Raw genomic sequence first — 13,340 nt, 5'->3', positions numbered from 1 at the left:
GTTATACCAATTTTATTTGCATATGAATACATTCAATAATAATATACCATTTAGTTTGTTTAGTGTTTTTTACTTGATTTTTATGATTTTCCGTCTAGAGCATATTGAGAAGATTGACGTCATCGGTCCATGAGAAGCAGCCTGTGAAAAGGAACAACAGTATTAGGAATTATAACGCCGAAACACAACAATAAAAACAAGAAAACAAAAACAAAACAACAAAAACCAAAAACGGAGGAACGAGTTCAAAAAGTTGAAATAAAACAATCAGAAATGAAAATGGATCATGACTTTTCGAGTCCTACTTGACTCCTCATCAGGTGATGAAGCCGATTGGATCACTTGATGCGGCTTAGAGTCTGACTGAAAACGCAGTTTTGTTTTCCTTTCTCATTTTGTCCGCGTTTTCTTTCTTGCAAATACACATGAAGTAAATGCAATAAGACCATTCATATTCAATAATGAAAAGGCGAAGTGAGAAAGAAGTATTTAGAAGAAACGTGATAAACAGAGGAAGAGACAAGGACGAACACAAATCTGTAAATATATGAAGCTCATATAATCATATATATATGCATGTATACAAGAGGGAGAGATAATAGAAGCCTCAAAAACCTACGGCATCAGAAGGGAGGTGGAGGGCATGGGCAGCACGGGGGGCTGCCGCCGAACCTTGTGGCTGCTGGCCTTACTTCATGTTCGATTATGGTAATGTGAGTGATCTTGGTTTTACAATTGCACGGGACACAGTCTCGGGGAGGGAACTGAGGTGACCTGGCCACCCGACTCAGCAGCAGTGGTGAAGATGGCATTTCCTGCATAAAAGGTTTTACTGTTTCAAAAGGGTAAAAGGGGATGGAATAGAGCACTTGTTTTTTCTCTGGCTGTTAATGATTCAGTTAAATGAGAAAGCATATTTGCATTATTACAAGGTTTTGTCACTAGTTATATTATGTCAGCTATTCCTCTTCAGAGATGTTGAGTATGCACGAGTTTATATAGGAACTATTAGATTCTAGAACAAATATATAGTGTTTGGTTAGTATGTACAGAATTGCAATGTTAAACACATAGAGTCATCTACAAACAAACAGTTGATCACAAAAATATAGAAAGAGGGAGAAGAAAGAGGGGAAAATACTTACGGCTGGTAAAGCCGTAGTGTACAGCACAGCGAGGCACAAGATGACAGCAGTGGCCAAGAACTTCATTTTGTAGACGGAAATGGCCTGGAAGAGGAGAGGAGATTTAGTTTAAAAATCATAAATCCGACATATTTAAGTAGTTTAATAAATTTATCCGTTATATGAAAGTGCTTGTCAAGAAGCACACAGTACTAATGTTACAAGCTCTTACTTGAAAATATAGGATGTGGGTGTTCAATAGACTTTGAGCTGATGCAAAGGTCGGCTGCAGCTTCGACTGTAAGTCCAGATTTGGGTTCCAGGCTTTTATACACGGGTTGGGAGGGGGAAAGGGGGTAATTACGTCACAGGGAAACTTCATAAAAAAGGGCAACGCGAGATTTCCTAAAATAAGGTGAGCTTTTTCCCCGTGATGCCTCTGCTTTAAATTTTTTTTTCTTGTCTTTTCCCTTTTTTTTCTTCGTTCGTCCTTATTGTGTCTTTCTCCCTCTTGGTGTGTGCATAGATATCAAATTTTTTCTTTACATTGGGAAACCCCGTATTACTGTACATGTGTTAATACATTTGTATGGTATATAGATTGATACGCATATAAGATATATATATCTGTAAATTTACATCTATCAATGTATAGAAGTAGCATAGCTTAGAGGCAGAGCAACGGCTTTGAAACCAGAAGGTCCTGGGTTCTTGGCAGGGATCCATTTTACAATTAGTAGAAAAATGTGTCGGTAGCAGGATATTCGAACCTTTATTCCACACTTATACCCAATCTGAAAGGTTTTATGGTTTAATATAGTGTACATATACACATAACAAAACATTTTGTATATATATATTGCACCGTATATTGAGCAAAAGAGTTGGAGAGAGGGAGAAAGCGAAAGGCAACAGAGAGGAAGCGAGAGATAAAGAACCTTCAAAGTTCAATTGAATGATACATGAAGGACATTGTATTCGGGAATGACTGTCAGTTTTTATCAATATTTTCAAAATGTTTTCCTATTTTCCCCATCCATCGCCTACTCTCTCACTCTTTTTCTAGTTATCTGTGCCTGTTTTCTCTTATTTCCTCTCTTTTTCTTTTTTATACATGTCATTCTCTGTCTCTCCGCCTTTTCTTTCTCTGTTTTCAATAACAAAAAGGGTTTGGAAAGGGGAAAGATTTAGAAGAAACGTGTGCGAAAGGAAAGAGATAAAACGAGACAAGGACGAAAATATTTGAAAATTAAATGAAGCTCACATAATTATTTTAGAGGGTGAATATATATAAGAGAGGGAGAGACAATAGAAACCTGAAGGCTTCTGGGGCACTAGGGGCTGCCGCCGAACCTTGCGGCTGTTAGCCCTACTTCATGTTCGATTATGGTAATTTGTGTGATGGTCGTTTTACAATGGCACGGGATACAGTCTCGGTGAGGTGACCTGGCCAATGACTCAGCAGCTGTGGCAAAGGATGGCATTTCCTGCAAAAAAGGTTTTGCTGTTACAAAGGGGTAATGAGGGTGGATAGAACTTTTTCTCCGACTGGTGTGTTTCGATTCATTGATAAAGCATATCTGTATTATTGTAAGATCTTGACACTGGTAATATTATGTCAACTATTTTTCTTCGGATATGTTGAGTACATACGAATTCATATAGGGACTATTAAATTCCCCAACAAATATATAGTGTTTAGTTACTATGTACAGTGTTTTGTGTTTATAGTGTTCAGTTACTATGTGTCTAGCACAGCTAGACACAAGATGACAGCAAAGGGAGGGGAAAGGGGGGAATTACGTCACAAGGCAACTTCTTAAGGCCCGAGGCAGTTTCCCTGTGGGTGCCTCAGTGTTATATCTTTCTTGCTCTCTTTTCTATACCGCCCTGTCACTTTTTGTGTTGGTGTGTGCATAGATACCCAAAAATGATTACTATGCATTACAAAACCCGACTATTACGCTAAAAATTTACATATAATACTGTACATGTGGTGTAACCACATGTACAATAATTGATTGTATACAGTATACATATAAGAAATGTATATCTGTAAATATGGGGTCTATCAAAAGTATAGAAGTGGCATAGCTTAGAGGTAGAGCACTGGCTTTGAAATCAGGTGTTGGTAGCCGGATAATCGAACGTTTTTTCATACAAATACGTCATAATCAAATAAACCCAATCTAAAAAGTGCTATTGTATAGTACATACATATACACATACACACAAATAAACACATATATGTACGGGTATGTAGAGCGAAAGAGACAGAGGGAGAGCGAACGAGATTTTAGAACGAGAGAGAGAAAACCTTCAAAGTTCAACTAGATGATACATGAAGGACATGGTATCCCAGAATTGACTGTTAGTTATTACAATAATCATTATCTTTTAAATGTTTTCCTATTTTCCCCATCTACCCCCACTCTCTCACCGCACTTTGTCTAGTTCTCCGTGCGCCTGTCTTTCTCTTATTCTTTTGTTTATTTTCCCTCTGTTTATTCTCTCTATCTCCCCCCCCCTCCCCCCTCTCTTTCTCAGCATCAATCAGGAACGAATTTTGAATGAAAATGTATAACTTCCATCAATATGATACTTTTCTCTAGAACAACCAAAAATATAATGAATATTCAAAAACAGAGGTTTTCAGTATATAAGTCATAATACCCTGATGTAATATTATGGAAGCAAAGCACTAACTTACTGATGAATAATGAGATTTTTTTTTTTAAAGATTTGCTGTAGTGTATCATAATCTCTTTATGAAATTATGAAATGCTTTTAAATGATGTTTTAGATTTTTTTGTTTGTTTTACTCTAAATAAGATAAAGGTACTGAGTAAAAGAGAGAAAGAGATTGAGACACAGATATGTATGTGTATAATATATATGTGTGTGTTATGTGAGTATTTATATATATATGTATTAATTAATATATACTTATATGTTAAGATTTTATTACATATAATATATAAGTATAGCTATAGATATATATTGATATCAGAATTTAAGAGTTTATTGATAAAGGTGGTGAAGATTAATGAAGGCATTTACTGGTGGAAATGATCCATTGCACCTGACTCTCACGAGAAAGAAAATCCTGACTTTCCTTTATTTGCCTTATTGAATTGAACATCATTTTGGAAAGGCTGTTTTTTTGTGCTTAAAAAAAAAATATATATATATATATATTTATATAAAGAAATTTATTGGTAAGCCTCAATATTGCTGCCTCAGTTCAGCGGGTAACGCTCTGTGATTGGTCGATTTTTTTCGAACTAACAATGATTGGTCGTTAGAGCCGTTCCTTTAGGAAATAAAATCCAAAGATACCTAGCGATAAGACAGGGGTTACGAGACCCCTACACTCCGTAAGTGTTACGAGAGGCAGCATTTACGAGAGAGCTGAGTAAATACGGCCCCTGGTTCTTGGGGTCACTACAGTTTCCTCCCATCTGGCAATCTTGTAGAGAAAAATAAAGATGCATAAACACCCATCTATATGAATCTATTTGTATATATCCGTACACACACATATAGAGAAAGACATATAGACAGATGCATCGCAGGGGCGTGCAGCAAGCAACTTTTCAGAGATCAACACCACATGCAAAACTTCCTCCCCCAATCAGCTTGTGGGAAGGTTGCACATTAATCCTGCAATACAGGCTGATCGCACTTCCATCGACTATTTGCACAGGTATAAACAGCCTCTCTGGTTAGTTATACCAATTTTATTTGCATATGAATACATTCAATAATAATATACCATTTAGTTTGTTTAGTGTTTTTTACTTGATTTTTATGATTTTCCGTCTAGAGCATATTGAGAAGATTGACGTCATCGGTCCATGAGAAGCAGCCTGTGAAAAGGAACAACAGTATTAGGAATTATAACGCAAAAACACAACAATAAAAACAAGAAAACAAAAACAAAACAACAAAAACCAAAAACGGAGGAACGAGTTCAAAAAGTTGAAATAAAACAATCAGAAATGAAAATGGATCATGACTTTTCGAGTCCTACTTGACTCCTCATCAGGTGATGAAGCCGATTCGATCACTTGATGCGGCTTAGAGTCTGACTGAAAACGCAGTTTTGTTTTCCTTTCTCATTTTGTCCGCGTTTTCTTTCTTGCAAATACACAAGTAAATGCAATAAGACCATTCATATTCAATAATGAAAAGGCGAAGTGAGAAAGAAGTATTTAGAAGAAACGTGATAAACAGAGGAAGAGACAAAGACAAACACAAATCTGTAAACATATGAAGCTCACATAATTATATATATATATGCATGTATACAAGAGGGAGAGATAATAGAAGCCTCAAAAACCTACGGCATCAGAAGGGAGGTGGAGGGCATGGGCAGCACGGGGGGCTGCCGCCGAACCTTGTGGCTGCTGGCCTTACTTCATGTTCGATTATGGTAATGTGAGTGATCTTGGTTTTACAATTGCACGGGACACAGTCTCGGGGAGGGAACTGAGGTGACCTGGCCACCCGACTCAGCAGCAGTGGTGAAGATGGCATTTCCTGCATAAAAGGTTTTACTGTTTCAAAAGGGTAAAAGGGGATGGAATAGAGCACTTGTTTTTTCTCTGGCTGTTAATGATTCAGTTAAATGAGAAAGCATATTTGTATTATTACAAGGTTTTGTCACTAGTTATAATATGTCAGTTATTCCTCTTCAGAGATTTTGAGTATGCACGAGTTTATATAGGAACTATTAGATTCTAGAACAAATATATAGTGTTTGGTTAGTATGTACAGAATTGCATTGGTAAACACATATAGCCATCTACAAACAGTTGATCACTAACATATAGAAAGAGGGAGGAAAAAGAGGGAAAATACTTACGGCTGGTAAAGCCTGAGTGTACAGCACAGCGAGGCACAAGATGACAGCAGTGGCCAAGAACTTCATTTTGTAGACGGAAATGGCCTGGAAGAGGAGAATCTGAGATTTAGTTTAATAATCATTGGTACGATATATCTAATTAGTTTAATAAATTTATCCACTGTATGAAAGTTTTTGTCATCTAGAAGCACACAGCAGTCTTTATTAATATTATAAGATAATACCTTAAATATAGGATGTGGATATTCAGTAGAACTTGACCTGATGCAAAGGTAGGCTTCAGCTTCGACTGTAAGTCCAGTTTTGGGTTCCAGGCTTTTATACACGGGTTCGGGAGGGGGAAGGGGGTATTTACGTCACAGGGCAACTTCAGAAAAAAACGACAACACGAGATTTCCTGAAATAAGGCGTGAGGCAGTTTCCCTGTCAATGCCTCTGCGTTATATTTTTCTTGCTCTCTTCCTTTTTTTTCTGTCTATTTGTGTCTATCTCCCTCTTGGTGTGTGCATAGATATCAAATGTGATCTATTGTGCATTACAAAGCCCCTTTACTTTACATATGTGTTAACACACTTGTACAGTATATAGATTGCACACACATATGACATATATATCTGTAAATTTACATCTATCAATGTATAGAAGTGGCATAGCTTAGAGGTAGAGCACTGGCTTTGAAATCATTTCCTGGGTTCTTGGCAGGTTTCCATTTTACCTATTAGTAGAAAAATGTGTCGGTAGCCAGATATTCGAACGTTTTATTCCACACTTTTACGTGTTAGTCCAATAAACCCAATCTGACAAGTGTATGATTTAGTATAGTGCATATATACATACACAAACACACATGTATATATATATGCACAGTATATAGAGCAAAAGAGTTGGAGAGAGGGAGGAAGCGAGAGCAATAGAGAGGAAGCGAGAGAGAGAGAACCTTCAAAGTTCAACTGAATGATACATGATAGACATAGTATCCTAGAACTGACTGTCAGTTTTTATTAATATTATTTAATGTTTTCCTATTTCCTCCATCCATCGCCTTCTCTCTCACTCTCTCTTTGGTGTCGGTAGCCGGATACTCGAGCGTTTTTTTCACACAAATACGTCATAAACAAATAAACACAATTTAAAAAGTCCTATTGTATAGTACATACATATACACATACACACACAAAAACAATTACACACACAAATGTACAGTATTTAGAGCGAAAGAGACAGAGAGGGAGAGAGAACGAGAGAGAACGAGAGAGAAACCTTCAAAGTTCAACTGGATGATACATGAAGGACATGGTATCTTAGAATTGACTGTTAGTTATTATAATAATCATTATCTTTTAAATGTTTTCCTATTTCCCCATCTATCCCCTACTCTCTCACCGACACTTTGTCTAGTTTTCCTTGCGCCTGTCTTTCTCTTATTTCCTCTGTTTATTTTCCCTCTCTGTCATTCTCTCTATCTTCCCCGCCCTCCCCCCCTCTCTTTCTCAGCATCATCAGGAACGAATTTTGAATGAAAATGTATAACTTCCATCAATATGACTACTTTTCTCTAGAACAACAAGCTATAATAAATATTCAATAACAGAGGTTATCAGTATATAAGCACAGCTCATAATACCCTAATGCAATATTATTGTGGAAGCAAGTCACTAACTTATGATGAATAATGAGAAAAATAATTTTAAAGATTTGCTGTAGTGTATCATAATCTCTTTATGAAATTATGAAATGGTCTTAAGTCATGTTTTGATTTTTTTTTTGTACTCTAAATGAGATAAAGGCACTGAGTAAGAGAGAGAAACAGATTGAGACACAGATGTATATGTGTGTAATATATATGTGTGTGTATATGTGAGTATTTATATATATGTATTTATTAATATATACTTATATGTTATGATTTTATAACATATGATAGATAGTATAGCTATAGATATATATTGATATCAGAATTTAAGAGTTTATTGATAAAGGTGGTGAAGATTAATGAAGGCATTTACTGGTGGAAATGATCAATTGCACCTGACTCTCACGAGAAAGAAAATCCTGACTTTCCTTTATTTGCCTTATTGAATTGAACATCAATTTGGAAAGTGCTGTTTTTTGTAGCTTAAAAAAAAAAATATATATATATATATATATTTATATAAAGAAATTTATTGGTAAGCCTCAATATTGCTGCCTCAGTCAGCGGGTAACGCTCTGTGATTGGTCGATTTTTTTCGAACTAACAATGATTGGTCGTTAGAGCCGTTCCTTTAGGAAATAAAATCCAAAGATACCTAGCGATAAGACAGGGGTTACGAGACCCCTACACTCCGTAAGTGTTACGAGAGGGCAGCATTTACGAGAGAGCTGAGTAAATCCGGCCCCTGGTTCTTGGGGTCACTACAGTTTCTCCCCTCTGGCAATCTTATAGAGAAAAATAAAGATGCATAAAACACCCATCTATATGAATCTATTTGTATATATCCGTACACACACATATAGAGAAAGACATATAGACAGATGCATCGCAGGGGCGTGCAGCAAGCAACTTTTCAGAGATCAACACCACATGCAAAACTTCCTCCCCCAATCAGCTTGTGGGAAGGTTGCACATTAATCCTGCAATACAGGCTGATCGCACTTCCATCGACTATTTGCACAGGTATAAACAGCCTCTGTTTTTTTTTTTTTTTTTTTTTTTTTTTTTAAGATTTGCTGTAGTGTAATCATAATCTCTTTTTGAAATTATGAATCTTTAAGTGAATGTTTAGATTTTTTGTTTGGTTTACTCTAAATAGAATAAAGGTACTGAGAAAAAGAAGAAAGAGATTGAGACACAGATATTATGTGTATTTAAAATAAATGTGTGTGTATGGGGAGTATTTATATTTTATATGTATTAATTTAAAATAATTCTTATAAGTTTAAAATTTTATTTCATATAATATAAAGTATAGCTATTAAAATATATATTGAAATCAGAATTTAAGAGTTTATTGATAAAGTGTGGTGAAGATTAAAGAAGGCATTTACTGGTAAATGTTTCCCTGTGGGGAAACCCGACTCTACGAGGAAAAAAAAATCCTTGGGGCTTTCCTTTATTTTTGTGGGCCCTTAAAAAATTTGAACATTTATTTTTGGAGGAAAGGCTTGTTTTTTTGTGCAAATAAAAAAAATTATATAATTTAACTATATTATTTATAAAAAGAAATTTTATTGGGAAGGGGCCTTTAATATTGCTTTCCTTTAGTTCAGCGGGGGAAGGGGGTCTGTGATTGGTCGATTTTTTTCGAACTAACAAATGAGGTTGGTCGTGTTGAGAGCCGTTCCTTTAGAAAATAAAATCCAAAGATAAACCCAGCGATAAGACAGGGGTTACGTAGACCCCTAGCCTCCGTAGGTGTACGAGGAGGCAGCATTTACGAGAGAGCTGAGTAAATACGGGCCCCCGGTTCTTGGAGGGGCCCCTACGTTCCTCCCATCTGGCCAAACTTTTTTTGAGAATAAAAAAAGATGCAAAAAACCCCACTATAAGAATCTATTTGGGATATATCCGGTAACACACATATAGAGAAAAGACATAAGAAGAACAGATGGACGCAGGTGGGGTGCAGGGAAGCAACTTTTCAGAGATCCAACACCACCTGCAAAACTTCCTCCCCCAAATCACTTGTGGGGAAAGGGTTTCACATTAATCCTTTCAATACAGGCTGATCGCCTTCCATCGAAATATTTGCACGGTATAAACAGCCTCTCTGGTTAGTTATACCAATTTTTATTTTTCATATAAAATACATCAATAAGTAAGATACCATTTTTTTTTTAGTGTTTTTTAACTTGATTTTTATGATTTTCCGTCTAGAGAAATATTGGAAAAATTGACGTCATCGGTCCATGAAAAAGAGCCTGGGAAAAGGAACAACAGTATAGGGAATTATAAACCAAAAAACACAACAATAAAAACAGAAAAACAAAAACAAAACAACAAAAACCAAAAACGGGGGAACGATTCAAAAAAGTTGAAATAAAACAATCAGAAATGAAAATGGATCATGACTTTTCGGGAGCCCCAAAATTTTGCCCTCCTCATCGGGATTTGATTGCCGTTCCGGTTACTTTATGCGGCGCTTAGAGTTGACTGAAAACGCAGTTTTGTTCCTTCTCATTTTGTCCCGCGTTTTTTTCTTGCAAATACACAAAAAATTTGCAAATAAGTTTTGCCCAAATAAAAGAAGGGAGTAAAAGGTGTTAGAAGAATTGTAAAAACAGGGGGATAAAAGGGGAAAGAGTGTTTTAATTTAGCATTAAAAAGGTAATTTAAAGAAAAGAAAGGGGGGATTCAGTAATTTTTGGGTGCGGGTTTTTGGTTAATAAGGGTTTTTTAAAAGGGGGAAATTGGGGTGGGTTGGTGTGGGAAGAAAGCAGCTGGGGTGGAAGGATGGCATTTCCTGCATAAAAGTTTTTTTTGTTTCAAAAGGGTAAAAAAGGGGGATGGAATAGAGCACTTGTTTTTTCTCTGGCTGGGGTTTAAAGATTCAGGTAAATGATGAAAGGGAAATTTTATTATTTTCAAGGGGGTTTTGTCACTAGTTTGATAATATGTCAGGTTTTTCCTCTTCAGAGTATTTTGGAGTATTTCACGGGGGTTTATATAGGACATTAAAATTCTTTTTGGGGAAAAAATATATTAGTGTTTGGTTTAGTAAAGTACATGAATTGCATTGGTAACACAATTGTAGGGGGCCCTCTACAACAGTTGATATCACTTATATAAGAATGAGGGGTAGAAAAAGGAGGGAAAATACTTAAAGGCTTGTTAAAAGGGCCCAGGGGGTTAAGCCACGGGACAGCGAGGCACAGAGATTTACTAGCAGTGGCCAAGAACTTTCTAAAGTTTGTAGGCCGATATCTGGCCTGTGAAGAGGGAGAATTCTGAGGATTTATAGTATTTAAATAAGTCATTGGTAACGAAAATATCCTAATCTTAAGGGTTTAGATAAATTGTTTCCAAGTAAGGAAAAGTTTTTGTCATCTAGAAGCACACAGCAGTCTTTTTTTAATATTATAAGATAATACCTTAAATATAGGATGTGGGGTATTCAGTAGAACTTGACCCTATCAAAGGTAGGCTTCAGCTTCGACTGTAAGTCCAGTTTTGGGTTCAGGCTTTTATACACGGGTTCGGGAGGGGGAAGGGGTATTTACGTCACAGGGCAACTTTAGAAAAAACGACAACCGGAGATTATCCTGAAATAAGGCGTGAGGCAGTTTTCCCTTTTCAATGCCTCTGCGTTATTTTTTCTTGCCTCTTCCTTTTTTTCTGTCTATTTTGTGTTCTATCTCCCTCTTGGTGGTGGCATAGATACAAAGTGATCTATTGTGCAATTACAAAGCCCCTTTTCTTTACATAGTAGGTTTAAACCCAACCTTGAACCCGTATATAGAATGCCCCACACATTGACCATATATTTCGAAATTTTCCCACTATCAATGTATAGAATGGCATAGGCTTAGAGTAAGCACTTGCTTGAAATCATTTCCTGGGTTTTGCAGGTTTCCATTTTACCTATTAGTAGAAAAATGTTCGTATCCAGATATTCGAACGTTTTATTCCCCACTTTTACGTGTTAGTCCAATAAACCCCAAACTGACCCAAATGTTTTTGATTTAGTAATAGTGGGATAATACAAAACACAAACAACATGTATATTAATGCACAGTATATAGAGCAAAAGAGTTGGAGGAGGGAGGGAAACGAGAGCAAAAGAGAGGAAGCGAGAGAGAGAGAGAACCTTCAAAATTTTAACTGAATGATTTCATGATAGAACATAGTATCCTAAAAACTTTACTGTCAGTTTATTAATATTTTTAATGTTTTCCTATTTCCTCCATCCAAACGCCCCTTTTCTCTCAAACTCCTCTTTGGTTCGGTAGCCGGATACTCGAGGCGTTTTTTTCAAACAAATTTCGTCATAACAAATAAACAACAATTTAAAAAGTCCTATTGTTTTAGTACATACATATACACATAACACACAAAAACAATTACACACACAAATGTACGTATTTAGAGCGAAAGAGACAGAGAGGGAGAGCGAACGAGAGAGAACGAGAGAGAAAACCTTCAAAGTTCAACTAGATGATACATGAAGGACATGGTATCCTAGAATTGACTGTTAGTTATTACAATAATCATTATCTTTTAAATGTTTTCCTATTTCCCCATCTATCCCCTACTCTCTCACCGACACTTTGTCTAGTTCTCCGTGCGCCTGTCTTTCTCTTATTTCTTTTGTTTATTTTCCCTCTGTCATTCTCTCTATCTCCCCGCCCTCCCCCCCTCTCTTTCTCAGCATCATCAGGAACGAATTTTGAATGAAAATGTATAACTTCCATCAATATGACTACTTTTCTCTAGAACAACAAACTATAATGAATATTCAATAACAGAGGTTATCAGTATATAAGCTCATAATACCCTGATGTAATATTATGGAAGCAAAGCACTAACTTACTGATGAATAATGAGATTTTTTTTTTTAAAGATTTGCTGTAGTGTATCATAATCTCTTTATGAAATTATGAAATGCTTTTAAATGATGTTTAGATTTTTTTGTTTGTTTTACTCTAAATAAGATAAAGGTACTTAGTAAAAGAGAGAAAGAGATTGAGACACAGATATGTATGTGTATAATATATATGTGTATATGTGAGTATTTATATATATATGTATTAATTAATATATACTTATATGTTAAGGTTTTATTATATATAATAGATAAGTATAGCTATAGATATATATTGATATCAGAATTTAAGAGTTTATTGATAAAGGTGGTGAAGATTAATGAAGGCATTTACTGGTGGAAATGATCAATTGCACCTGACTCTCACGAGAAAGAAAATCCTGACTTTCCTTTATTTGCCTTATTGAATTGAACATCATTTTGGAAAGGCTGTTTAATCACATTTTTTGTGATTAAAAAAAAAAAAAAAATTATAAAGAAACTTATTGGTAAGCCTCAATATTGCTGCCTCAGTTCAGCGGGTAACGCTCTGTGATTGGTCGATTTTTTTCGAACTAACAATGATTGGTCGTTCGAGCCGTTCCTTTAGGAAATAAAGTCCCAAGATACCTAGCAATAATAAATGCAGTCGTAACGGTTACGAGAACCCTACACTCTCCGTAAGTGTTACGAGAGGCAGCGTTTACGAGAGAGCTGAGTAAATCCGGCCCCTGGTTCTTGGGGTCACTACAGTTTCCTCCCATCTGGCAATCTTCTTATGGATATAAATAAAGATGCACAAACATCCATCTATATGAATCTGTTTGTATATATCCGTACACACACATA

At 36.0% G+C, this 13,340-nt stretch overlaps 2 protein-coding genes across 2 annotated transcripts; both read right to left on the bottom strand.

The window, feature by feature from the left end:
- LOC125036981 lies at positions 1 to 1,697 on the bottom strand. The gene is made up of 5 exons (XM_047629942.1): positions 1,671 to 1,697; positions 1,357 to 1,422; positions 1,146 to 1,229; positions 620 to 815; positions 1 to 141 (listed from the first exon to the last, which is right to left on the bottom strand). Exons 1-4 carry the CDS (start codon positions 1,695 to 1,697, stop codon positions 624 to 626), a joined length of 369 nt encoding a protein of 122 aa, XP_047485898.1. The 3' UTR covers positions 1 to 141; positions 620 to 623.
- A 3,155-nt stretch (positions 1,698 to 4,852) lies between these two features.
- Positions 4,853 to 13,255, bottom strand: LOC125036980. The gene is made up of 6 exons (XM_047629941.1): positions 13,154 to 13,255; positions 10,697 to 10,899; positions 6,216 to 6,306; positions 5,992 to 6,075; positions 5,471 to 5,666; positions 4,853 to 4,993 (listed from the first exon to the last, which is right to left on the bottom strand). Exons 1-5 carry the CDS (start codon positions 13,253 to 13,255, stop codon positions 5,475 to 5,477), a joined length of 672 nt encoding a protein of 223 aa, XP_047485897.1. The 3' UTR covers positions 4,853 to 4,993; positions 5,471 to 5,474.
- Positions 13,256 to 13,340: the final 85 nt, after the last annotated feature.

This window comes from Penaeus chinensis, chromosome 22 (genome assembly GCF_019202785.1).
Source record: "Penaeus chinensis breed Huanghai No. 1 chromosome 22, ASM1920278v2, whole genome shotgun sequence".
Classification (NCBI taxonomy): Eukaryota; Metazoa; Arthropoda; class Malacostraca; order Decapoda; family Penaeidae; genus Penaeus; species Penaeus chinensis.
Note: the sequence above shows the minus strand (reverse complement) of the source record. Positions and strands in the feature narration are given on the sequence as shown.

What these genes read in the sequence shown, in the direction of transcription:
- LOC125036980 (XM_047629941.1), bottom strand. Translation starts at nt 13,255, where the DNA reads ATGGGAGGAAACTGTAGTGACCCCAAGAACCAGGGGCCGGATTTACTC. An exon ending in ACGGAGAGTGTAGGGTTCTC is followed by an intron (nt 10,900 to 13,153) that starts GTAACCGTTACG and finishes CCCTCTTCACAG; the next exon opens with GCCAGATATCGGCCTACAAA. An exon ending in ACACTCAGGCTTTACCAGCC is followed by an intron (nt 5,667 to 5,991) that starts GTAAGTATTTTC and finishes CCTTTTATGCAG; the next exon opens with GAAATGCCATCTTCACCACT.
- LOC125036981 (XM_047629942.1), bottom strand. Translation starts at nt 1,697, where the DNA reads ATGTACAGTAATACGGGGTTTCCCAAT. An exon ending in GTAATACGGGGTTTCCCAAT is followed by an intron (nt 1,423 to 1,670) that starts GTAAAGAAAAAA and finishes CTGGACTTACAG; the next exon opens with TCGAAGCTGCAGCCGACCTT. An exon ending in ACACTACGGCTTTACCAGCC is followed by an intron (nt 816 to 1,145) that starts GTAAGTATTTTC and finishes CCTTTTATGCAG; the next exon opens with GAAATGCCATCTTCACCACT.